This window comes from Channa argus, chromosome 9 (assembly GCF_033026475.1).
Source record: "Channa argus isolate prfri chromosome 9, Channa argus male v1.0, whole genome shotgun sequence".
NCBI lineage: Eukaryota > Metazoa > Chordata > Actinopteri > Anabantiformes > Channidae > Channa > Channa argus.
In genome coordinates, this window is record NC_090205.1 from 7,653,815 (window position 1) to 7,680,576 (window position 26,762).

The window sequence follows — 26,762 nt, forward strand, 5'->3', positions numbered from 1 at the left end:
CCTGTGGATTTCTACGTTGCAAACATTTGGGAGCAGAAAAACATGGTGGACCAGCCACTGTGGGTGGGTAGCCTGCACAAAATTTGTGTAGATTCATTTGCATATTATAAAAATGCACAACTTATTAAATTTAAATAGAGTGGCCAAAACATTAGAACTACCTCTTCTAATAATGCACAACAGAACAATTCCACTACCCACTTTGACCTCAATAATAAACACGGGGATGACCAAGAATGACCACGTTTCTGAGAGTTTTAACCTAAAAACTGATTGTAACCTAGCACGAGTAGAATTCATGGCAGAGCCACTGTATTGGATTGCATTGAATTGCACAGGTGGTCATAATAACATAGTAACAACAAAATAAAACTAATAAATAACAAACACAATTTTCAAATTCAATTATCAGTTTATCAACTATTATATTGCAGAATTAGTGACAATCATGGTTTCCAGGAGTGACTAGTTGTAATTGCAGATATTTTTTCTAAAGTGTCTAAGCAAATTACTGCACATCTTGGCTTAATTTCCTGACATTACAAACTGATATTTCAATTTGCCATGAAAGACTTTATAATAAAAATGCTCTTTAAATGCAACACCTTGATTTATTTACATAGATCATATTATAATCATACACACACACACACACACACACACACACACAAACATCCAAGTGCTATACTCAAAACAGCACTTGAAAAGAACATTAATAGGTGACCTTAAAAGAACAAATCCAAATGTGTAAGCTAACTGAAATTACAGTAAATTCAAAAGGAAAATGTTCACGTCAATAAAAAAAAATATTACTATATTTACCACTCTGAGTGAAAGATATGGCAAACACAGGAACCTGTGTTCTAGAGCATAATTAAAAAAAAAAAAAAAAGAAGGAACTAACTAAGGGACTAATGATTCAATACCAATTTGCATTGGTGCAAAAGACCAGGGTAAAAGCAGCATTAATAAAGTTACAGATGAACAGAATCTGACCTGTAGAAAACTCCATGTATTTGAGTGAACAGAGCTAGTAGTTCAGAAATTATAAAAGAAAAACTTGAAATCAAATGTTATGCCACATTAAGTCCCAAGGCATTTTGTAAAGCAGGTAGGATGCACCATAACATCTTTCTAGAATAAGCTAAGCGATGAAGTACCACAAAGAAATCTCTGCATATGGTGGAAAATAAGTTCACTGTAGCTTAGTTAGGTAATTTATTACCTGAATGTTATTAGGCTATTTGAAGATTTTTCAGATGACCCTGAATCTCAATGTGCGTATGAACAACTGTCTGGTGTTGTAGCTGTGGGTTCTAATGTGTGTGGCACAGCATTCTCGCTTCTTTTCCATCTCAGACACCAAAAATAATTCGGAGATCGGCCAGGGAGAGTTTAGTAAGAGTGCTGCCTGTTCCTGACAGCACATTTTTGGCCAGCTCCTTCTTCTTTACCTGCAGTGTGGAAATCTTCTCCTCCACTGTGCCTTCACACACAAACCTGGAAACAAACACCCAAACACTAATCACAAACAGGACACACTGCAGCTTCCAGTTAAACTAAACTAATAAAAAGACAGATCTTAGTTTTTGAGCAGAAACCAACTGTAACAAGGCAAAGCAACTTTTTTCTAAGATCAGAGAAGTTATTTGATTCTTGAATTACACAAATAAAGTTTTGTTAACCTTAATTTAAAGCTGTCTATACCATGTCGGTTTTAAATAATTTAAATGTGATTTTCCATTACTTTGCAAGTTGCCTTACTTGACACTGCCTATCCTAAATATTGCCTTTGCTCAATGGTACATTATCTAATAACAAATAATAGTATTGACACACGTGTACAGATTTGTTACCTGTGGATGGTGACATCTTTCCGTTGTCCGACTCTGTAGATTCTGTCACAGGCCTGATCCTCTAAGGCTGGGTTCCTGTATCCAGGGGTTACAAATTATTGTTATACTGAACACAAGATTTTAATATGTCATTGGTGGCATTACACCCTTTATGATGACCTACTAATAATTTTGATGTACAGATGTGTGCATGTTTCTGAGAGTGAAAGGACAATCTCAGTTCTTAAAGAATTACTTGGCATATGTAGTTATTTCTGTGTTTTCCGTTATTTAAACACTGTAAAATGTTTTCAATTGAAATTCCTTGTAAAATGTTCTATGGGAAAACCAACTTTAACTGAAGTACTATGAGAGCTGAGGAGACAGTTTCTGAAGTGAAAGTGCTAAAAGCAGGCTAAAAGGTAAGCTTATCAGTAATAATTGTATTTATTTTTAGACCATTTTTAATTCCACTTAAATGTCAAGAGCAATGGCAAGAAGTTAGGACGTTACATAAAACCAATTAAAAACAATATAATTAGAGAAATGATACATGTACAACTGGTTACATCAAGCAGAGTGAAGCAGACACTAACGGTTCCACAGCTCTTATGCAAGTGTGCATCTCACCAGTGCATGTCAAGAAGAAATAGATGATTTCCACCGATGAGATTGAGTCCAACCCCTCCAGCACAAAGAGAAACCAGCATCACCTTTGGCAGAGAATATTAATCAACATGAATATGGATATTAAGAGCCCATTCCCCTCCCCAGCTGTGCAGTGCCGGTCCAAGACCGGTAGAAATTGGGGAGGGTTGGGCCAGGAAGGGCATCCGGCATAAAAAATCCAAATCAACATGCAGAGAATGATCCATTGTGGTGACCCTGTACTCACGGGATATGTATGTAATTACACTGGTAAAATAAATAAAGTTATTTAAATGGATTTTAAGCAGACAGCTGCACTATTCACTTTCCAAAAAATTGCATATATTATATTGAGGAATTTTAATGTCCTTATGGACCAACATCATTATAAATTAAATTCACATTCACCCATAACTGAAGCGTTTTATCTAATCTTGTAAAAAAAAAAAAAAAAAAAAAAAAGACAATCAGAATTTTGTGTCTTTAACCTGATTCCTAAGCATTTCAGAACATTGATGATGTAAACAAACTTTAACAGCATCAGTAAGTGTTTATGGTTTATTGGTTTTATGTCATAGTCACTGTAAAATTTTGTGGTGACAATCACCTGTGGTCCTTTAGGGTTAGTGTTGAATTCCTCCACAAGGTCAATGCGACGTTTAGGGTTGACAGTTCCGTCGATAACACCATATGTCAGACCCATCCTTTGCAGATGAACTGCAACAATGTGGAGCATGCTTGTCCACTGAGACACGATTACACTATAAATTATGAGACAGGAGAGATGAGATAGGAATCACAAATACTGTAAAAAAAAAAAAAAAAACCTCCTGAACAGCTATGCGCTTATTGCTGTTCTGAAGAGTGACTTCTCATGTAGATTCTTACGTTTTTTTCGTCTTCTAAAAGAGTGTGTAGCATTTTTGCTGAAAGAGTTATAATTTGATTGCGAAGTGAGTGTGAGACTAAATGTTTTACCTTTTCTGATCATCAGCCTTGTGTCTGATTGCTTTTAGCTCAGAGATAATGGCAGAAATCTGGAAAAATAAGGCAATGGAATTAGTTCAACTTTTAAAAAACCAGGTAAAAATAACAATAAAAAACAAACATACGAGGAAAACACGTTTACATGCAGCTATTGTATTGTAAAAATTCCCAGGTACACTCTGGGACAAATAAAAACAAAGGACACATGCTTAAATATGCACCTCAAAGAAGTCTGTTTCTAATTCAGTATATATATAGCCCGAGTGCCTTGTTGTCTTTTCATGCATTTGTCTTTTTAATCTATAGATTGCACAGTCCTGCAGAGTATGCTGGCCCAACTAAACTGCCCTATGTTTTCCCCTGATCGCAGGCAGCTTAGCCACACATTGCACTCTTCATGGTGTTTTCTTGGAGAAATTACAAATGTTTAGCAACAAGTTCTTTTTATGGCACAATCTTTGAGGCATATCCATAGTACTAACTAAACCCATCTCCAGATGGCCAACATATGCTCATGCATGTGCTGTGTTGTCCCCCACACTCACAGCTTCTGTCATGCACAGGGAAAGGCTAAAACTGATGCCACTGAATCCCTCTAAATAACCCATGACTTTTACTGGCTTCTACTGGAGACCACTAAGAACTACAACAACACATGCATCTTTGATGCTTCTGGGGCCCTCTAGTCATCAAAACAGGTTTATAGACAGACTTTCAACATTCTTCTTTTCCTTTGGCAGTTCCCTTTCAGGTGTCGCCCCAGCGAATCATCTGCCTCTATCTAACCCTGTCCTCTGCATCCTCTTCTCTTACACCAACTACCTTCACATCCTCTCTCACTACATCCATAAATCTCCTCTTTGGTCTTCCTGTAGACCTCCTGCCTGGCAGCTCCAACCTCAGCATCTTTCTACCAATATATTCACAGTCTCTACTCTGAACATGTCCAGACCATCTCAATCTGAGCTGTCCCTTTAATGTCCTCATTCCTGATCCTGTCCATCCTCATCACTCACAAAGAGAACCTCAACATCTTAGGCTCTCCTACCTCCAGCTCTGCCTCCTGTCTTTTCTTCAGTGCCATTGTCTCTAAGTTGTACAGCATCACTGATCTCACCACGATCTTGAACACCTTTCCTTTCATTCTTGCTGATACTCTTTTATCACACAACACAATTACCACAGCTCCTCTCCTGGCACCCTGTCATATCCTATCGGGCATCGTCTCACTCGCCAAGATCTTGTTAAACAAACGAGTCAGAAACTCTACTGCCACCTCTCCTAGACACTTCCATACCTCGACAGGTATGTCATCAGGACCAACTGCCTTTCCACTCTTCATCCTCTTTAGTGTCCTCCTCACTTCACTCTTGCTAATCTTTGCTACTTCCTGCTCCACAACAATCACCTCTTCCTTCCCTTTCATTTTCTTCATTCATCAACTCTTAAAGTACTCCTTCCATCTGGCCTTTGCCACCTCTACCTTCACCTTACACTGAATCTCCCTGTACTCCTGACTACTTTCTTCAGTCCTCTCAGTGTCCCACTTCTATTGTGTACACTCCTGAACTTCCTCAGTCCACTACGAAGTCTCCTTTTCCATTTTCCTCTTTCCCGATGACAAACCAAATACCCTCCTAAATACCGCTAATCACATTAGCTGTAGTTGTCCAGTCATCTGGAAGCACCTGCTGACCACCCAGAACCTGTCCCACCTCCTCCCTGAAAACTACACAACATTGTTCCTTTTTCAACTGCCACCACTTTGTACTCTCCACTACCTTAGTCCTCTTAATCTTCCTCACCACCAAAGTCAATTTACACTCCATCATCCTGTGTTGTCTGGCTACACTCCTCTCTACCAATACTATACAGTCACTGATCTCTTTGAGACTACAACTTCGGCACAAGATGTAGTCCACCTGAGTGCTACCTCAGCTCTCATGTCAACCTCTGTTCCTGCCTCTTCCTGAAGAAAGTGTTCACTACAGCCATCTTCTTTGCAAAGTCTACCACCATCTGTCCTTCTGCATTTCTGTCCTGAACACCAAATGTACCCATCACATTCTCATCACTCCTATTCACTTTACGAACATGTCCATTGAAATCTACACTTATCACCACAAATCTGTGGATGCTCTGCACCACTTCATCTAACTCACTCCAGAATTTCTTCTTCTCCTCTAACTAACATGATGCCTCTGAGGCATAACTACTAACCACATTGGACATCATGCCTTCAATTTCCAGCTTTAAGACCATCAACAGAACAAATCCTCACATGTATTTGCTTAGCACAACAGAGGCCCACCTTAGTGCTCTCACTTGTGTTCTCAAACAGCTCTGAGGGGAAGCGAGTGCCATTAAGGGCCACTGTGTCTTTGGGGTCAGGGCCCGGTGCTGAAGGGCTAGAGGAGAGTGACAGAGCATTGAGCTGCTCCTCCAGAGACAAGACGATCCCATCACCCTGTAGCTCTGACGAATCAAGAGTCTGAGGAGAGAAAGAAGAATATATGAGCAGGCCTTTTTGGATTAAGGACAAAGAAGATAATACTTGGCCTAGCAGCTCGTGTGTGTGTGCATGCCTTTTTAAGAAGGGAGAGGTGACAGCAGCACTGTCTGAGGCGCAGCAACAGTGACAGGATGTGGACAGTGCTAGATGCCTGCTGGGGCTGCTGGGAACTAGTAACAGCAGGGTCAGCTTGGGACATACCAAACTCTTGGGCCACTAAAGAGGAAAGACACACAGACACAGACTTTTGATTGAGCACCACCAGCAATATTGCATCACAGATTACTAATCAACTTTGAGCTTGGCAAATCTTAATTCAGCCTGATGGACATTTCTCAATTAGTTCACTCATCATTTATAAATTTTAGCTTTCAAGTATAAAACAAGATTTGTTGAGGCTGATGTATGATTTTCATTTACACACTGCAATATGTTAAAAAGGTCCATCTTGCTCCCACTAGCAATTAGTACAAAAATGATGAGCAGAGCAACAAAACCAAAATCTTCATATTAGTTGTAACTGTGACACACATAGGTTATATAATCATTCACAACTCAGAATATTGGGAACCTTTTTATTACGTGTTCTGCCTGTATAGGAAAAGCTAATATCTCACCTTTGTCAAAGGGATTGGAACTTAAAGTGTTGCTTTTGTTCACATCATTTCCTTCATGTCTCTTGAGGTAGTTCTGCAGAGTAGATCTACAAGAAAAGAACTAATTAGCATTTTAGGTTCATTTTACAAATGTTTTCAAGGACCCATGTATTGAATCCACGAAGATTTAACTGCTTTCTGACTTTTTTAATGTACCTACACACATATGGACGTTGTGTACAGTATATGCATTCATTCATAATCCCAGCAAAATGTAGATGAAAGAAGAACAATAAGTTGCCTTATTTGTTTAATGTGACATAAGGTTTACAAGAAAATGTCTAAATTGTTTATTGTTGTTTTAGCTTAGGAACTACACACACATTATTTAAGAGGAAAACGGATAGCAAGGCCCTCAAGTTACTTTGTTATAATAAACACACTTTTTTAACTACATAAACATATTTAAAGGACACATTTGCGTCACTTTTGCATATTGTTTTTAATATTCACCTCTAATCATTGTGGCCAAGTGGCCTTGGTTCTGTGGGCCAGCTGGCTAAATGTAAACAGGAAATTTCTGTGTTACCTGGATTGGGCAAAGACCACATCATAGACGGCCTGCTCGTCTTCTGACAGTTTGAGTCGATGCACCTCGCAGGTTCGATCAGGAAGAGACACCTGAAACATTTGACATTCAACATTGGTTGGAGCCCAATTGTAAATGTGCTGATTTAGGATTTCTGTAAATCACACTGACACATCTGTCTGATCTGTTTTCCTGAACAAACTGTAAGTTAGTTAACAGGCCATGGTTGGAGGATACACTGGCAATAAGACAACTTTTTAATGAGCATACTAGTATAGTAAGTGTGTCTCTACCAGGGGTTTTCCTGTGGAGTCCAGTTGGTCTTTGGTTCGTCTGAGCAGCAGACTCCTTGTCAGGATGTTGAGTCTTTCTCTGCCTCTATTAGAGCCATTATCTACTTGAGCTTTCCAGAGTTTGTACTCATCAAACGGAGAACATCGCAGAAACCTGGAAGAGAAACAGAGATGGCCAGTTTATAAAAACGATATCATTCCGATAGTTCTGATTCCCCCCGTCCAGACTTCACTTAACTATAGTGAAGATGTAGTTTCATAAACAAGTAATATTGTTTAATACTGGACTCCCAAAAAAAGCCTAGTAGATTTCGACGTGAACAGCTAATTAAGTAAGTAAACATTTATACTGTTTCATACTTTGTAGCTTTATCCTGTGGTCACATATAATGATATATCATATCAAATATTTATGTTTAAAATGATGCCATTTTATTTATGAACTATTAGAAAGTACTATAAAGTACGGCACATTTAACATTAACATAATCTGATATATGAATTACATGATCATGAAAACATCCTGTAATCATCAAAGTGTCAGCATACTTTAAGGTACTGTATTGTTGTTTTGCTAAACAAAAATAAACACCCAAACCCTCACTGGAGCTAAACTCTCTTCAGTTGACAACACCACATGTCCATTTTGCAGACAAAACAGAGGAAACATTTCTGAAGTGCAAGCCCTTTAAATGCTTGTATCTCCTGTGGGTTTGTCTTACTTGAGCAGTGAGTACATGTCCAGCAGGTTGTTTTGGATGGGTGTACCAGTGACTGCCCAGCGAGCACGAGCCCTCAGCTGACAGACAGCCATGGAAGTCTGCACTTTGGGGTTTTTGATGTTGTGAGCTTCGTCAAGAACTATACGGGCCCAGGCCACTCGCATAAGAGGAGCAGAGTTTAAAGGCTGAGGACAAATTACATAGAATTAAGTATATTTTATATTATATCAGCTGAGAGCAATGCACAGTATTTCTGTATTCATGTCTTACACACACAATTATATTTTGGAACACTAAAGCTGATTACTGCTGCATCTAGAACATAAATAGATAATGCTCACCACATAATCATTATCTGTACTGGGTTTGTCAGCCTCCTCCTTCTGGATGGGAATCTCCTTTGAGACCAGACTGTATGTTGTCACTACAACATCATATTCAGCCAGCCTGAGTTAAAGTCAGACAGCACTTTATTCACTTTGCATATTCTCTGACATGGAAGAATAACTGTATTAAAAGAATGTAGTAAAGTGCTGACATAACCTAATTAGTTAGAAGACATGACACAAGAAGGGAGAATAAAGCCATTAATTTCCATCACTTTGTGTTATCATAAAATTCATTCAGTAGAAATATAGCTTTACTTGGGTAAATTCACAGCCATCTTTACAGAGGGTCTGACGTTTTTAAAGGGTTCAATCACTTCATCTTGCTACATTTTAATTAGTAAACAAAAGGCATAGAGGTAAATGAAGAAAATAAAGAGAGAAAAAAACTTTTAGAAAAGAGACAAGTTTCAGAAAAAGAAAACCCTTTGTATATACATGAATGTGTCTACATTTTTTCCTCATGCTACATGTTTTCCTCACACTTTGGCACTTTTCTCTCGGTTCGACCCGTGGTACAGGTACACTGTCAGCTTGCCTGTCTTCACATGTCTCTCAATCTCCTTCTTCCAATGATGGACCAGGGAGGCAGGACAGATAATCAGATTTCCTTTGGAAACCACAAGGGTGGAGTCTGGTTGATGAACACAAACAAAATAAAAGAGATATTAGGTCATTTAAATAATAATTGGGTGTACAGTGCTGAGGTCGCCTTACGTGTTTTCTATTATAAATAAAAGCGTGGAAAAACAAAAGCTTTTTGTCACCAGACTTGGAGAGCCATTTCTCTGACTTCTTCTCTTCCTTCTTTTCATCTTCCTCTTTTGACTTGATCTTTTTAGCCAGTATGAGAGAGAGGATGGTCAGAGTTTTCCCCAGACCCATGTCATCCGCTGAGACCAAAATGATCAATAACAGGAAGGTTAACAAGAAACAAGGAAAAATTTAAACTTAATGTGAAATTTCTCAGAGATCTAGAAGTAACGTTCTCTGTTTATGAAAGGTAAGTCACTTGTTTGACACACTCTGTCAAAGTTACAATTAAGCAACTTTAACAGCACTTTCTCTTTTTAGACTTCATCTAAAGCTCACAATTTTTATTATAGTAATCAAGGTCACTTACCAGTCTTTATTGTAACCTCCTAAATATATATACTGTGAAATGGTAAACATACCCAGAATTCCTCCACAGGGATTCTGGGCTTCTCTCCAGAGAAGCCAGGCCAAAGCTCTCTTCTGATGGGCCAGGAGTGGCACCTGAGCAATCAAGAGAAAACAAAGTTATAAAATATCTAGTGTGAAAACTGAAGTGAAAATTAAACCATGTGGACACCCAAATATTAAACATGTTACTGTATCTGCTAGTTTAAAAGCCTAATCTCTTCTTTTCAACAAATTGAGAGATTTGCTCTTATTTATTCACAGGAGTGTTAGTGAGAACCAGACTAGTGAGTGTGACCTTGAGGCCCTTGGGATCTGGAGCTTCAGACTCAGAGTTGGGACAAGTCTCTAGGGATTTATGCAGATGATCTATAGCTTCACAAGTGGCATTTTTTACTGCCAGCAGACGGTCCTCAGTCATTCTGCCCCCGTAGAAGGCCTGGTTCTGTGGGTTTGCTGGAAACATGAAGGATTAACGATTAGCATATTTGTATGAATAAGAAATAAAAGTGAAAATGAATTCCAAAACAATAGTATGGAGCCAAAAGCTAGCTTTCCAGCAAGTTTTAAATATACACATATTATACCAAAACTAAAATAGGGCTGCGTAGGAATTATAATCATTCTTAAAAAACTAAAATATGAGATAATAATGTTTAGCCTACCTCCATAAACCTGGGTGTATCCTTGGCCCAGTTGCAACCCCAGAGAGCTGCCAGAGGCCTGGTGCTGGAGGGGGCCTGAAGCTGGAGGGGCTGGGAGCAGGATAGTGCCGCCCTGTCGGCTGAATCGGTTGATCTGGCTGCTACTTGCACTGGCATCAGTCCTGTCACATCCACCCTGGGACTCTAGAAAGGTAATTTGTGCATTACAGTTGCAATGAATAGATACACACTATATTGTTGCTCACGTACTGACATTTAACATTTTCTTATGTCTTTTTAATTCTGTGTGCAGTTTTCTGTTATTTAGGCAAATTAGGTCTTTCTACATCCGTATAATGTTGAGGGACACTATAAAAGTAAATTTCACAGGAAATTCATCCTGGGAAGAAAATGATAAATGTGTTTTCAATGTGTTTTATGAGGCCCAAACATACATAGTAAATTAATGTCTTACAAATTATGTAGTTATGCTGTGAGTGTATTGGCTAATGAAGCACTGAACAGTGGTCTTTAAAATGATCCAATTAAATATAAGATGAAGTGAAAGTGGCTGAGAAGACTCTGTGATTAAAACCTACTTAAAAACAGTGGAATTTAGAAAAATCCTATAACATTATTATAAGGTTACCAGGCTGAGAAGCAGCAGTGAGGCTTAGAGATTCCAGAGCCTCTTCCAGCTCCTTGACCTGAGTCTTCAACCTCTCTCCTTTATCCGGTAGAGCTGCCACATTCACCGAAGATAGAGTGGCCTTAATCGGGAGAACAAAAATGGGTAAGAGATAGATATTGAAATAAAAAAAAAAAAAAAACTCTCTCTCCTCACACTAACCCAAACAAACCATTACATCCAAGTTAGGCGTTCACTCACCTTTTTCTGTTGAAGCTGAGCAGTGAGAAGGCTGTGCAGCCCTTTATGATTTTCCTGCTGACCTTTGATCTTAGAAGCTGGCTGAAATCCTGGAAAGGTTGTCAGAGTCTTTTGAACAGCAGATACAGGAGGGGTTTTCTGAGTAGCAGGTTTCACTGTCACCAACACAACATCATCATCATCATCATCATCGCCTAGTGGGATTTTAGTGCGACTAGACTGTAACTGATTTGGTTTGCTAGATGTGGGGTTTCTGGTGGTATCGGAGTCTCTGGATGCCTGGGTGCTGTGGCTCGTTGCTGATTTGGAGGAACTATCTTTTACAGTAGGGTCAACCTGCTTCACGGTATTATCAACTTCTCCTTGTTCAGTTTTGTCTTCTATAATCTTGTCTTGTATCTTCTCAGTCATTCTTTCCACACTGTTAGTTTTAGGACTGGATCCCTCTTCACCTGAAACTCTTTTCTTTAGCTTCATCCCAAGTGGTAGTTGTTTACCTCTGTAAGTATCCAAAGAATTTTGCTTTGCTTCCTCATTTTCTTCTACTCCTGCACCTACGCATTCCACATTCTCTTTATGACAACTCTCTTTTCCTTCAGCCTTGGTAATTGCCTCACTGCTTGCCTCCTTTTTTGTTTTATCATCACCTTTACCAAACTGCATCATTCTCCACTGAGAGTCCTCGTCCTTCTTGCCAGGGACTTTAAAGGGGTTTCGGACAGGTGGCAAACAGGAGGGCTGTAGATGTGTGTCAGATAATGGACTTCTCTTTTCTTTTTCTGGCTGCAATGATGGAAGACAACAGATATTAAATCAGAATGTGATTAAAAGGGTTGTAGATATCAAAGAACTGTTTTTAATAAACAGACCCCAGATATTGTTAGTTATTGAGGCATCTAATGTATATAATTATCTAGTGTATGTTTAGAGAAATCTGATAGATGGTGTCTTACTGCAGTCCAAGGCACATTTCCACACCATCTCTGGCCTGCTTTTTTACCTATGATACACCGGTAAAATAATCTGGAAAAAATATATAGAAATTTGAGGTCACAATCCACAGACCAATCTGACCAATCACAAATGTATTATCACCTATAGACTGGAAACTTACTGTATACGCTTGTCTTGAACATTACTTTTATTTCGAAAAAACAATCCAGTCTAACTGCACACTCACCTGTAGGTCTGTTGTTGTTGATTGTAGGAAAGAGCTTGGAGCTCCACCATTGACTCTTCATGATGGAGGCAATGGGATGGTGAAATGCTGAAGGAAATGATAATACAGAGAAAATGAAATGACAAAAAAAAAAAACAACACAAACCACAAAAGTGCTGAACCATTGCTAACCACATGTGTTTTGACACCCTTTTATGGGTGTCTGGGTCTGACTTCTCTGAAGGGATATTAAAATGTCTAAGAGAACAATCTAAATAGGTTTCAGATGTTTAAATATAGGGCAGTGCACCTACTTGAGGATATTATCCATTTGGACATTTTGTGCAGGACTAACTTTCGTAATTGCAGATTCTATTTTGATGAGGAATCTGAGCAAGACACTGAAAATATTATGCATTTGTCGATTTAAAATCCATGTCACTTATGTGGTACGTGCCCATCCTCTTTGACATCCTCTCCAAATTCGTCTTATAACACATGGTATCATTAAGGAAAATATCTATCCCTGGTGATGTGAATACCTGGCCATTTGACTGAAATCACAGCCTTGCTTGGCAACGCAGACGTAGAAGCTCTTGCTCTTATTTGGACCATCTTTGACGCCCGTTTTTAACATACACAAGTTACCTATGTAAAGATATAGAGAACGAAATATTAGGCAAAAAAGTAACGTTTATACAGACTGTGTGGTCATCATGGAAAAGTACTGAAAATAGTGTTAAGATTATGAATGCCATCTAAAATAACTGCCTCGTCATGCACATCACTAGCCCCAGTTTGTGTCCCTCTGCGTATGGAGTGGGAATGGCAGCTAGCTAATACATGAGGGGCACAAACTGGTGCAAGCACAAAACGAACTGTTTCTGGAATTAATATGTAACTACAACTTCTCTAAACAAAATACAACATCTAACTAAACAAGTAACTACAATGATATGCTAGTGCCTACCGTGAACATTACATAAAACCTTCTCCATTGTCGTGACACATTCAATTTAGTTTCAGTTACTAAAATAAGAAATCCAGTATTTTTGTATGGACCAATCGCGGTCGTCAGAAAGCACATCCGGTATTTTAATATCAGTATAAAAGCTAAGGTCAAAATTAGCCAATTAAAACATTAACGTTTACAGTGAAATATAAAAAAATGTGAAAGCATCCAGTTACTTGTCGTAGTAAATAAAAAAAAAAATCTCCACACAAAAGGAAAACTTAACGGACCACTAAACTCTAGTCACTCGATGACATTTATTGTGAAATATCTAAACTAAGACAAGTTGAACCGGACATAAATGATTTGTTGTTTTCAGAAAAGTGTTAGTCGATACGAAAGCCACTTTTAATTTTCTAAAAACGTGTAATTTGAAATTATGTTGTAATATTATAATTTATGTGAAAATAAAACAGTGAATTTAAATAAACCGACATCAGACGAATGTTGTAACTACATTACCCATAATGCAATACCGACGTATGTCGGCTTTTGTTATTACTCTCGCGGGCTTTGTTTTGATATGGCGGTAGACTTTGAAACTTCTGTCTGTTACGTCCATTTAATCTACCATTTTACTTCGGCAACACAGCCTTTCTCGTATATTACAGGTAAATCATGTGTTGTGACACTTTTATTAATGTCGCATAATTTCTTTTAATGTTGCTTCCTCGGTGTAATGCTTTTTGTCTCAAGTACGTTAAAACGTAGCCTGCTAGCAAAAGACCAGTATGACCTGGAGCCTTTTAAATGCACCGAAAATGAACCAGAACATCTCAATGGGAGCATTATCAAAGTATGTGCTGAATTGCTAATGTTAGATATATTTAATTAGCGTTAACATTGTGTCACTTCAGATTTTATTAACAGCTGTGATGACATTTGCGCGACTACGACCTAAACACTTACTTAAAATAGACTTTCTGTTTTCGTGACATGCTAACGTTACGTTTAATCGACGAAGCCCGATTCTTGTCTAACGTTACTGTCGTTCAAACGTATATAAGAACCCTTTGCTGTTTATAGCTTTCTTGTGCATCATCTAGACCTTGCTGGCGGTATTTATAGTGCGATTAACCTTTATCTTGTCACTATAATCTCTCCTTAAAATACAGGAATTAGCGATCCCTGCCTGAGACTCCGCGGCCATCATGTCATCTCCAGCCGAGTTTCAGTGCTCCCAGGCGGACTTCTTTGCTCGGTGGCTGCCAAGTACCAACAGAGCCGGGGTAATCCTCAGCCCTTGCCCAAATTTGACCGGTTCTTTGCCGCACACGTCAGCCGTGGGATCCATGCCTCTGGAGCCAGACGACTCCTTCGTCTCCGACTTTGCCCCTCTGCCCGCCTCCGCAGACAGCAGCTGCCTCGGTGGGGACGGATTTGCACGGCCGCCTGGAGGAGAAAGTTCTGCGACAGATAGCCCAGTGCACGGCCTGTGCTCTGTTCCGAGAATTTCAGATGGACAATTAGATAGTTTGTATGAGTTGGCAACCAAATCAGCGGACATGCCTCTTATGATGAAGCTAGAACAGGTATTGTTTCACAATATGATGTCTCTTGCTATTGATACTGTTTCTTCCAGGGCTTGATAACATATCAAAAAACACTGACATTCCTAAAGATAGAAAGTCTGTTAATGTGACAACTTTCTGTTTACTTACTTACCCAACCTACCACACACATTCTGTCCCTCTCTTTGCTATTGTTAGGCCTAGTATTTTCCCCTAAGACTGTTTTCATTGATTAGCATTAACACTGGGTAATTTTAATATAACCATATTGTATTTAACATAAAAATAATACGCACTAAGAAAACGGTGATCTTTGACCCTTATTTTTTAATAATTACTGTACATGTTCTGCATAATCACTATAGTTTGTATTGTTTAAAATAGTTTTCTTAGTGGAGTAGTGCTTAGTACTTTTACTTGAATAAAACTTTTGAAAAGGTACTTGTAGTGGAGAATCATTTAGGCCAATACTTGCACTTTTATTGAGTGTTGGGTTTGTGTACGTCTACCACCTCTACACACAGTGTAACATATTTTGCTGCGTGTGGGGCTGTGTAGCTGAAGACTGCTCAGAATGACCGTACTAAACCTTGTCCTCTACGACAATAAGACAAGCAATATTAATGTTGTGTGTGATCAGTGTATGTTGACAAGAGCTCAAATAATGATGGAACTGAATATATGCACGTCAGACAGTTTTAATTTGTTGATTTATCATTTTGCGCAATGCAAAATTGTGATGGGCAGGTGCATAGAATAGACACGTTGGAAAAAACTGCAGCGGAATTGGTTTTAGTGTAAGCTCACTGGTTTAATCTTTGTGTTGAATAATATGGTGATCACATTCCAAGTATCTGTTTGAAAAGTATATAAACCTACTGTGAGTCTGAAAAAGATTGTTAACTCTGCAGTTATTTTAAATCCATTATTGTGTTTGTTTGTGCAGCTGAGGCAATGGCAGCAGCACATGCACGAGCAGCTAAAAGCCCATCAGCTGGAGGAGATGCTTAGCCTGCAAGATGAGCAGAAGAGACTGCTAGGAATGATGAATACATCCCAGCACTGTTCTGAAGGTAAGAGAGGAAATGGCAAGAATTGCATGTGTTAAGTTGCCTTAATTTAAGATCTTATATTTTTAGGATGCAAACCAATGTGTATCTATTTTACCCCATCAACACTGCTTATCCCTAGCTTTGTTTGTAGACTAGCATGCAAACACTGTATAAAATTTCTGTAATGTGTCTTACAAACCATACAGAAAGTCGTAGCCTGCCAGGAGCAGAATGGGAGGATGACACTGTACAGAGACCCTCTAACCACAAACAGAGCGTACGGAACTCAACCTCAAATGTCTGTAGGGTCCCACAGGGCTCCCCCTGTGGCTTCGGCCAGGAACAACATCTCTCAGGGGGACAGGAGCGGCTACCAAGTGGTCATGATCACGAAGAGGTGGATGACGAGGAAGAGAGTGAGAAAACATTTTTACTATTTGTGATCGATTTAAATTACAGAAGTCACCAAAAGCTTGAGTTTCATTAAATTGTTGATATTATTGGTGACGTTTCCCTACAGCTGTGTGGATCTGCAGAGGAGATGATCAAGAACAGCAAGTTGATACCAGCCATTTTCATGAGCCTGATGACACTTTAAATCTAAGTAACAGTGTGGCTATGTCCAAAGACATCAGAAAGGAAGATAAAGGCTTCCATGAGAGGTAAAACTGTATTCCAGTGTTGTAAGAAAAAATAAACCAAGCCCTTAATAAAGCTGCAAAATGCCAGTGTTGCTCTCTCTGTTGTTTTGTTTGTATTGACAAACTTGTTAGTGTGCATTAATTTGCTGTGTGTTTTTGTGATCCATTCCAGGCCCATAAAGCCAGGTATTGGTGGTCAGAAGCAGACGTTTGAGGAGCTTTTGGAGGAGCAGCTGAGACTAGAGGAGCAGAGATTAAAGTCAGCCCAGCAACAACAGGTCAAAAGAATTAACAAGGTTCTTCTTGTGAATAGTTTAAGTAAATTAAATATTTATATATATTTTTAATGCAGTGGACAATGTTCTTAAATGTGAGAAAGTTTATAAGAAGAGATTACCAGTGATTTAATGTTGAGCTGTACATTTTATATTGAGATTAAGTAATGTGATTGTAGGTAGAGCATCTCTATGGTGAGACAGTCAAGGAAGCTTGTTTGTCTTTTAGGCTTTTGAGTTGCTACCAAAATTACCAAGGTTGATTCAGGCAACAGACATCCAAATTCACATTACCTTTACATTGTTTCCTTAACAGAGCCAAGATGGAACACAAGCGGTTCCAAAAAGGGCCTTTCTTAAGAGAGGTGAGGGGCTTTCTAGATTTACTAACAAACGCAAAGCCACTTTATCAACAGAGGTGACGAAGGATTTTAAACCACAACCCCAGGCCAGAGTCATTGCCCGCAGTAACTCAGAACCTGCAAACATCAAGAAGGGGGCCTTCCAGGGGGTTGCTGTCCATCGTAAAACTGCCATACTCAACAAGGAAAACCAACAGAGAGGTCCGAGCTCGTCCTCTCAGGACATCAGAGATCAGAGTAAGAGGAGTCGGACGAAGGTTTTAGGTAGTCATCAAAGGCAGAACACAGACAAAGCAGGTGCTGCTCAAACTGACCCAGGGGGGAGACAAATCAAAAAACAGCAAATGGGGCAAGGAAAAGAGACAATTAACCGAAAAGTGGGTCTTTTTGCCCAGACCCTAAGAAAACCTGGGCTTCACAACATGCAACCAAACCCAGTAACAAAACAGGTGGGCATGTTAGGACCAGAGGAAGCTGAACATGATGCTGCTAAAGATACGACTTGTATTTCAAAAGTGGAAACAGTTGAAGGAAGAACAGGGTCAGAGGGAGAAAATGTTCCACACGATTCGTTCGAGTTATCTTTCCAGGAGAAGCTCCACCACTGGGAGTGTGATCGGCAGCTTGAAAGCATGGAGCTGGGAGAGTTTGAATTGCTGGAGCAAGCGGCTGAGGAGCTGTCGTTCTCTTCCAACTCTTCTTTTGTCACAAAGGTGCTTTATTCAGCTCACTAGTAAAGAGCATGTTCTAAATTAATGATTTGTCCTCACATTATTTGTGATATTTTTGCTATTATGATTTCAGATATTCCATATGTGGCCTGAGGCTTCATTGGACACTTTTTAATTTTACATTTAATCAATAGTTAGCAATGGACTTTCAAGTAGCTATAATAGTTTTATATTGAAAATTGTCCGTTTAATATGACAAGGCTGCTTATGTGTGAATAGTAAGCAGAGAGTCTTTTGACTTGTTTTGGTTTTCAGAACTGAAATTCTAGTCTGTTGATTAACTTTAATTGTTGGTATGTTGTTGCAGCAGGCAGCTACTTTCAGTTAAAACATTTTAAAACCAACTAATGTCAGTTTTGTGTATTTAGGGCATTTTAGTTTAGGTAAACATCTGTTATTGTTTTAATAAATATCTATAGTGAATATTTTCCAATTATAATTTGTGTAATTGTAAGGACACTGTTTTGCACCTGTAGGTTCTTCAGATGGACCAGCAGCACAGGCAGCTGCAGGCTGCCAGGGGGCTTCACCAGCGACGGCTCTCCTCCACCCCCATAAAGTCACCTCCAACGGGGACACTCAAAAGGTGTAATAGTGTTGGTAGCAGTGGTGGTTTAGCATGTAAAGGCAGTTGTGTGACCTCAGAAGCCTTTGTGGTAACAAGAAGAGACGGAACTCTACAGAACAAAGTGAGCATAGAAGATGAGGAAGGACAGGACATTGAAAAAGAAGACAAGAACTCAGAATTTGAAGATCAGAAAGTTGTGGTAAGGCCACCTTTGTTCCCTAGCACCCTTTGCTTTCCCACTCAGCCTAACACAGCCTATGATAAGCGGTCGTATCAGGACGAGGACAGTTTTAGGGATCCTGCGTCAGATTTGACACAAGATGATGATGATGATGATGATGATGAGAAGGAGAGCATCCTCAGCAATGCAGATGAATCCACTATAATTGAGGACAAAGACGGTCAGCAGGGGCGAGTTGTGTTTGATGATGACGACACATGGAATGACCTGGATGACATGCCAGTCAGCCTGCCCTTTGACAGTGCTGGAGTCAGTCCAATTTCTAAGGCAACGCCCAAAGAAGTCTCACCACCAGAGCGGACTTTGTCGAGGAAAGTGGCAGTGAGCAAAGTTGTGGAACTGGAAAAGACCAAAGCCTTTAGTTCTGCTAACCTGGAGCCAGATTCTCCTCCTCCTCCTGCCTCCCAGCTCATGACCAGGTTGTTCCCCTCACTGAAGCCAAGGACTCAGAATGCACCTCCCCCCCATCCTCCCAGTGCTGCTTCTGTTGCACCTGAAGTTAGAAAATCAGAAGAGGAGACAGGTGAGAAAAACAACATGTTTGTTTGTCGCATTTGTTCAGAGATATCCAGTTTCCAGTAGAGTCTGTGTGATGCTGGACATTTGATCCTGATAACAATATTGATATTAATCTGGTATATGACCTGAGAGGCTGATTCTAGTAAATATCTACATTTATTTGTTTCTCAAAATTTGTCCGTTTTATGTTAACTATTTTCCACATAACATATCAAGAACTCTGCTTTTCTGCCTTCTTGGTTTTCTCTGACACTGTGATATATTTGGGAAATCTCAGTACAACAATATTAAAGACGGTGTCTTCTGAAGTTTGCGCATACTCCTGAAGTATGGTGTACTGTATTATGTAATGTACTTTTATTTTAAAATGATTTCCAAGATAATGCTATAGGAATAAGTTTTATACTTTGAGGCTACAAGTGACTTGACTTTAAAAAGTTCTAGTTTATTCTGAGTTTGTATGTGTGTACATTGGATATTATTTTCATTTTTATGTGTGCACCTTTGTTTCCAGTCCAGCAGGCCCAGTCTCGACTGCTGAGGGAGAGACTGGCCGAGCTGGAGATTGAGATTGAGAGATTTAAGAAGGAGAATGCTGCTCTTGCTAAACTCCGACAGGAAAATGAGAAAAAACAGGAAAATCTAAGGTGATATATTGGTCTGAAGTTCTGTTTTAATATTCTGATCCACGTGTTCCTTTTTGCCTGTGTGATTTATGTCTACTTTGTTAATTTGTAGCAAAGAACGTTTAGAGTTTGAGCAGATGAAAGTGGAGGAGCTGGCCAAGTTTGAGGAGTACAAGAAAGAGGAGAACAGGAAGCTGCAGAAGGAGCGCAAACTGTTTGAGAAGCATGTGTTAGCTGCCAGAGCCTTTCCAGACAAAAAGGAACGAGAGGAAATCCAGGTAAGATGAATATTTTGCAACACACAACCTTAATATTGATCAAACATTTTTGATCCCGGGGTAGTTGACTTTTTTTATATGCACATTTCACATGTATTTGCACATTTCCCATAATATAAGTTGGGTTGAAACAATGGGTATTTCAGCGAATGCAAATTTAAAATAAAAAAAAAATTGTAGATGTACTGTAGAGCATTAAATATTACTGTGCAAATGTTATGTTATGTTATTTGTCTGTGTTGAAAAATTAAGACCGCTGCAAAAATAATTGACAAATTACGAGTTTCTCACTTGTCTACCAGCACAAGAAGACAATAAAGGGGAGCTATTTTAGGAATTTCATACTTTTAATCGGTTCTTGCACTACCTGTCAGGTGCTGAAGCAGCAGGTGAGCTCCCTGCAGGAGGAGCTGAGGAAGAAGGAGAGTCGCTGGGCCTCCACACACAGCCGTCTGAGGCAACAGATTGATTCCCTCAGTCAGGAGAGTAGTTCTCTCCGGGAAGAGGTAAGAACTGCATTTACACCTGGCATGAAACTGTTTTACCTGGATAAGCACTACGCATGTAAATGCAGGCAGAAAACATCAGGATGAGAATTGGTTTGGATCGATGAGGACACATCTGGAGGGGGTCAGGTTTACACTGTGATCACATTTTAGCCACCTGTGAATATCAGACCTACAGAGTTATCCTAGTCTTAAAAAGACATGTGTCCTAAGTCCATCTCTTCTTGCTACAAAGTAGAGGAAGCAGCCACCATGTCTCCCTAACTATGTGTGACCTAGAAATATTTCTTTACATTTAACAGGCAATGTGTAAGTCCAACAGGGACCATGGACCATGTCTGTCTATATCTATATATAGATTGGATAGATAGAGAGCAGAACCCAAACAATAATACAGTAAGTTTGAGATTCAGATATGTCACTTTTCCAATCCTGGGTGGGTATTTATAGGCAATTTCTCACCTTGGAATTGCATTGCATTGTTCATAATCGGTGACTCCAGTAAAGGTTTGCTGGACGTGCACCGTATTTTTTATCTGTGCTTGTTGAACACAGCCCTACAGACACCTGGCTCCAAAATCTACTTTGTCCATTAGGAAGAGAGAAAAACACAAATGTAGTCGGCCGCAATAAAATGTTTGCTGAGCACTATTGCAGTCTACTATTTTAATTCGTGACGCTCTGTATTACTGATACAAAAAATTTGAAAACATTTTACTTTTTATTTGTTTGGGTGGGTGGTTGGTTGGTTGGGTATAGTAACAATACTGTAACTACTTCAATTATAAGGATAATATCTGCTGATCCCATGGTTTGTCATCTGCTTTCCCAATAAACGTGGTCCTTGTCCGAGATCATTAATGTGTCATATGTCGCTCTCTGCCGGCTACATATGTATAAAAGTTTGGGACTTTTTAAAAAATGTCACATACCGAATTTGTCTTTTATTTAAGGTCCGTGTATTGGAAAAACTTCGCCTCAGTGCCTGGAAGAGAAGTGCAGAGAAGGACACAGAGATGAAAATGTTTGAAAACAGTTTGCCATCTGTGACCAAAGGAGTGAAATTTGCTGTGAGCATGTTTATATTAATCGTTGTTGGAATTGAAATGAAAAATTAAAGTCTTCCTGTGGCTAGTTTTGCAGTTTCTAATTGTACAATCACAAAAACAATATCATACTTTCTTAAGCGCTTACGTTTTTCATTTTTAACAAAAATGGGAGAAATTGGGGTTTCACCGAATTTTTCAGTGATACTACGTATACGTATTGTGTTGTATTTTCCTTTGACAGTCTCATGTTTGTATGAATCAAATCCAGTTTCAGCTCTGATAGATTCCTTTCTTTTCTTGCGATACACAACACTAACTGTCTTTGTTGTCAGAACCCCCTTCACTCCAGAGGAAGCAGCAGCAGCCCTCCGAATAGGAGCACTGCTGCAGCCCCCAGAGGCAGCACCATAGAGAACGTTCAGGGTGCTACAGGTACAGTGACTGGACGTTCCTGCCCGTGTCTACAGCTATACTTCTACAGTGCCTTGAATGAAAACCATTTCAGGCGTTTCATTGTTTTATTTTATCATCAGATTCATCAGACTCACACTTTTTTTTTGTTTTGCCAAGAGCAGCTGTAACACATTTTTATATTAACAAGGGATCACATCACTTCAGTCAACTCTGCAGCTTCCCTCAGCTTTATGATTACATTTTCTAAGTCGGAGCTTTATTGTATTTGTTCGGTTTCACTGCTCTGTAAACTTCAGTCATTTCATTTTTTGCCCTCTACTTGTACGTGTGTAGTGACCATAACATTGAATCTAAACTAATCTAATTTTTCCATTGTGGTCAGTGGGGACGAAGAGCAGCTTGAGGAGGCCAGCAGGGCCAGGCTCTTCCTCCTTCTCCTCTTTGCCTGGCAGGGGAACCGAGGACAGGCCAGCACCTGTCAACAAGACCCAGGACAAACCACCAAATGAAGAACCATTAAACAACTGCTCTCCAATAAGAGATGTTAGTACTGTCTCTATTAAGAAATCTAAACACAGCTGGTTCCTTTAAGTGAGATGCTGCAGCACATTTACTGATAGATACAGATTATAGTAAACACATAATTGGCTTCAATGTCATCAGTTGTGCAACGTATGAATGAAAGGGTTTTTTTTAGAGGATAAATTTGTTTGTAAATGCAGCAACCAATCTAATTTATAATGGATGTCTAGCTAAAGCTGATTTACAGCTCCTGTGCCTGTTTTTATTTTTTACCATGTTTGACTTGTAGCTGTCTATCACAGGGCTCAGTTACTCTCCATATTTTATAATTTTGTTGTTTATTGACATTTTCATGTAGGAAATGGACCTGCCAAAGGAAGCAGAGCACAGTGATGCCAGTAAAGAGCCAGAAGCAGCTCAGGAGGTTATTACACACCCTGATGGGAAGGTGAGAAACTGAAAAGACGTGTACATTTTTTGTGTATGTTATCAGAAATACTCAGGACTTCCCCGGCTTGTCTATTCTTAGTTGTTACTGTTTGGGAAATAATTGAGCTCTGTTGCACAGGGAATAGGATGCAGTATATGAAGCTTTTGCTACACAATACTCTTTAATGTGATCATTTCATTACTGGAGTTTATGGGATGTTTACAGTTGACAAAATAGTTAATTTTGCTAGACTTATTTTTAAGATGGCTTCCAGATTTTCCATTCACACTTATTTGTGCTTTGTTGGACAAATCACTTTTTAAAATTATGCTAAATTAGCTGTTCAAAGTTCCTCTTTTTTTCAGCAACTAAATGTCTGACATGCAATGGAAAACATCGAGTTGATGTATAAGCTGTTGATCTGTGGTAGCTCTGGTTCTGATCGTTCTAGGTAGAGAAGGTTCTAGCTGGTGGCGATCGCCTTATTGTGTTCCCTAACGGGACCAGGAAGGAGGTTTCAGCAGATGGGCTGACAGTCAAAGTCGCCTTCTTCAACGGAGACACCAAACAGATTGCAGCTGACCAGAGAGTGGTGAGACATTTATCTCAAGTTGCTGAGTTCATGATTTAAATAAATAATTATATATGATAAATACAGTCAAATTGCGAATTGAGAAGCTAATCAAACAGGATTATATATTTCTCTGTACACTAAACTTGGGATGGTAGTTTAAATGAACGTTTCCCGTCATCTCGGCTGTAATGTGTGCAAGTTTTACATTAAAGTTAAAATCACGTTATCATCATCTCCTGTCCAAGGCTGCAGTGCAGGTAAGGTGTCTGTGGACTGACTCATACTACAGCTATCCTTCTATAGAGCTTTCAGTAGATAATTTACATTGCAGCATTGTGGCTCACTGATGTTTTCAGTACTTTTGAACAACTTTGGACGTTTATTGCGTAGACGAATAAGTGAAATTTGGTTGTACATTCAGAGACCTTACAGTTAGGAGATGCAGTTAAATTCTTTTTCAGAGACTTGTTAACAAAATTATGTAACATCAGAATCGTTTGGTTTTATTTTGAGAGTATGTATTGCAGGAGTCTGTGTTAAAAAACGATTATTTTATGCTTCTGTTTGTTCTTAGATCTACTACTACGCTGAGGCACAAACTACACACATCACCTACCCAGATGGCATGGAGGTCCTGCACTTTCCCAACAATCAGACAGGTGAGTGCAGGTGTTTTTTCCAAATTGAACAGTAACATTTTACTAGACAAAAGCTGCATTGGTATAGCAGCAGATTCAATGTCCCTGTTAGATTGTAGAAGATCACTAGAAACAAAGGACAGTTTTTATAAATGTCCCTCTCGTAATTTTGAACAGTTTTAAGACACAGAACACTTCCTTATTTACTCACTACCATCCCTTTAAAAACACACTGGATCTAGTGAATTTTTTATATACAGTGCATCCAGAAAGTTTTCCCAGCGCTTAATTTTCCACTTTTTTATGTTACAGCCTTATTTTAAAAAGGCTCAAATTCATTATTTTCCTCAAAATTCTACAAATTCTGAATATTTTCTGGATGCACTGTAAATATAAAAACACTATTCATCACTATAACTAACTTTATTAAGAGACTGTTTCAGTCCTCAAATTTTATCAAGCAACATTTATCTTTATTATTTGTCTTTTCAGCATGAATTTTGGATGAATATCAGTTTAATCTCTAAAATGATAACACTGATACATGAAGTTTTAAAAAATGTCACAGGCTGTGTGTCAACTATCAACATAAACTGGAATTTAGTGACTGAAACAAGCGCTTAGTCACACTCGGCCGCTCATTGTATTCCTCTATTCCCGCTTCAGAAAAGCATTTCCCAGACGGCCGCAAAGAAATCACATTCTCTGACCAGACTGTCAAGAACCTGTTCCCCGACGGGAGGGAAGAGAGCGTGCTGACAGACGGAACCATCATACAGGTCAACCCGTAAGTCAAAACCATAGATCCAAAACCAGAAGTTGAGGAAGGGAACATGATTGTCTAAAGGATCTCATTACTGTCCAGATTTGACACTTGCTGCCGACAGAGATAAGCAGGTCAAATGAATGAGGTACAATATTGGGATACTTCTTGCCAATGTATTAAATTTTAATGTTTATTTTTAGACTTCAAAAAGTTATGAAATGCAACAGATCATAAAAAAATTATTAATTGATTAAACATTTTGGGTTTACATTTCCTTTTTGCAGACGCATTTATCCAAAGCGACTTACAATTGAGGTACAAGGCAGCAAAAATCTTAGTGAAGGAGAAAACATCAAAGCAAAGTCCTATAAGAAAAGTATTCACAGATCACGAGATGCAAGTGCGAGAAAGAGCAGAAAGGAAGTTTCTTTTTTTTTTTTAAAAAAATACATTTAAGTGCATAGGAAGATGCGGAAGAGTCTGTTTTCAGCACTTTTTTTTGAATATTGGGAGAGAGTCTGCTGAGCGTGCAGATTGTGGTTTGTGATTGTCGAGTTTAAGCATTTGTCAGGAATTAACTAGAGCTCTACCAAAAAGACATTCTGTATTACACACCAGCGTGCTTAAACTACCTGCAGCTTCAGCTCTGCTGCTTAACTTTTGGAGAAATTTCTTGAAATTCTGGTTGAAATGTACCTTTTTAAAGAGTTGAAGGGTTATATCTGACATGCAAGGTGAGAAAAGTCGCAAGAATTATATAGCAGGAATGTCTTTTCCCTTTTTCCCCAACTTATTTAATCTGCCATTTATTTGATTGTTCTAAATCTTTACAGCTTAAGGTGATATCCTCCAATTTCTTTATCAACAGCTTCTTATTTTTCAGAATTCGAATTCTGAAATTTGATAGATTAATCGAATTGCTGCAGGTTTAAAAAGTACAGGCACTTTTTCTGTGCAAAGTATTCAACCTTTTATTGGATTAATAACTGCATGTGAATGTGTGCTGTTACTTCTAGGGATGGCACCAAAGAAATCCGTTTCAACACAGGCCAGAAGGAGATTCACACACCTGACTTCAAGAGGAGGGAGTATCCAGATGGCACAGTGAAGACTGTCTACGCTGACGGCACACAGGAAACCCGTTACCCCAATGGACAGCTCAGGATCAAAGATAAAGATGGTAACATCACTCTAGACAACAGGGCGTAGAAACAAGGTGCCTTTTTTTTTGCAAGTGTGAAGTGTGTTTGCAATATTTTTAATTTGTAAAAACATTTTTTTTAATTTATTGTTTTAACTGCTTGTATATTTTGTAAAATAAATTATTTTATGTAGATTCACATCCTGAATCTGTTTTGATAATTGTCACGGTGTAACTTTGTAAATGTTATGTATGGAAAAACGCTGGAGAAAGGTTTGAGAACATTGGGTGACTTTAATCTGCACAGATTTATCACATGTCAGATAACTAGAAAACAAAGTCAGAGCTCACGTGTATTTAAAACAGAAAATCACTGCTCTGTAGTAACACTCTGGAATTTAACAACTTAAAACCAGAATTAAATGAAGACTAGCAACAGGACATCAGTGGAAAAACCTGGAAGAAGGAAAAGAGAGAATATTGTC

General features: G+C 39.0%; 2 protein-coding genes across 5 annotated transcripts; one reads left to right on the forward strand and one right to left on the reverse strand.

Annotated features, from left to right (window-relative positions):
* Positions 1-392: 392 nt before the first annotated feature.
* On the reverse strand, positions 393-13,492 carry ttf2 (transcription termination factor, RNA polymerase II). 3 transcript variants are annotated; one of them, XM_067517405.1, is made up of 23 exons: positions 13,392-13,492; positions 12,964-13,069; positions 12,443-12,529; positions 12,216-12,285; positions 11,263-12,045; positions 11,023-11,143; positions 10,395-10,577; positions 10,028-10,185; positions 9,744-9,825; positions 9,336-9,461; positions 9,052-9,202; positions 8,524-8,629; positions 8,183-8,367; positions 7,461-7,614; positions 7,168-7,259; positions 6,600-6,685; positions 6,056-6,198; positions 5,782-5,961; positions 3,462-3,520; positions 3,091-3,244; positions 2,466-2,548; positions 1,857-1,931; positions 393-1,500 (listed from the first exon to the last, which is right to left on the reverse strand). In XM_067517405.1, the coding sequence occupies exons 1-23, from the start codon at positions 13,417-13,419 to the stop codon at positions 1,356-1,358; spliced, it is 3,357 nt and encodes a 1,118-aa protein (XP_067373506.1). In that variant the 5' UTR covers positions 13,420-13,492; the 3' UTR covers positions 393-1,355. The 3 variants fall into 3 exon arrangements, with proteins under 3 accessions (XP_067373506.1, XP_067373508.1, XP_067373509.1); XM_067517407.1 differs by lacking the exon at positions 12,964-13,069 and having other exon boundaries at positions 13,392-13,476; XM_067517408.1 differs by lacking the exons at positions 12,216-12,285; positions 12,964-13,069; positions 13,392-13,492.
* A 412-nt stretch (positions 13,493-13,904) lies between these two features.
* On the forward strand, positions 13,905-26,476 carry cenpj (centromere protein J). 2 transcript variants are annotated; one of them, XM_067516871.1, is made up of 19 exons: positions 13,905-14,044; positions 14,549-14,965; positions 15,891-16,017; positions 16,203-16,412; positions 16,517-16,658; positions 16,810-16,915; positions 17,229-17,987; positions 18,482-19,337; positions 19,848-19,980; positions 20,072-20,237; positions 20,612-20,743; positions 21,697-21,813; positions 22,125-22,224; positions 22,589-22,749; positions 23,087-23,176; positions 23,610-23,750; positions 24,307-24,391; positions 25,037-25,157; positions 26,153-26,476. In XM_067516871.1, the coding sequence occupies exons 2-19, from the start codon at positions 14,585-14,587 to the stop codon at positions 26,343-26,345; spliced, it is 4,020 nt and encodes a 1,339-aa protein (XP_067372972.1). In that variant the 5' UTR covers positions 13,905-14,044; positions 14,549-14,584; the 3' UTR covers positions 26,346-26,476. The 2 variants fall into 2 exon arrangements, with proteins under 2 accessions (XP_067372972.1, XP_067372973.1); XM_067516872.1 differs by lacking the exon at positions 13,905-14,044 and adding an exon at positions 14,067-14,229.
* The last annotated feature ends 286 nt before the right edge of the window (positions 26,477-26,762 follow it).

Coding starts and splice junctions, on each gene's coding strand:
- ttf2 (XM_067517405.1), bottom strand. CDS start 13,419: ATGGAGAAGGTTTTATGTAATGTTCACG. Junction 9,826..10,027: donor CAGATCCCAAGGGCCTCAAG/GTCACACTCACT, acceptor TTGATTGCTCAG/GTGCCACTCCTGGCCCATCA. Junction 2,549..3,090: donor CTAACCCTAAAGGACCACAG/GTGATTGTCACC, acceptor TCTCTGCCAAAG/GTGATGCTGGTTTCTCTTTG.
- cenpj (XM_067516871.1), top strand. CDS start 14,585: ATGTCATCTCCAGCCGAGTTTCAGTGCTCCCAGGCGGACTTCTTTGCT. Junction 16,916..17,228: donor AGTCAGCCCAGCAACAACAG/GTCAAAAGAATT, acceptor TTTCCTTAACAG/AGCCAAGATGGAACACAAGC. Junction 23,177..23,609: donor TTACACACCCTGATGGGAAG/GTGAGAAACTGA, acceptor TGATCGTTCTAG/GTAGAGAAGGTTCTAGCTGG.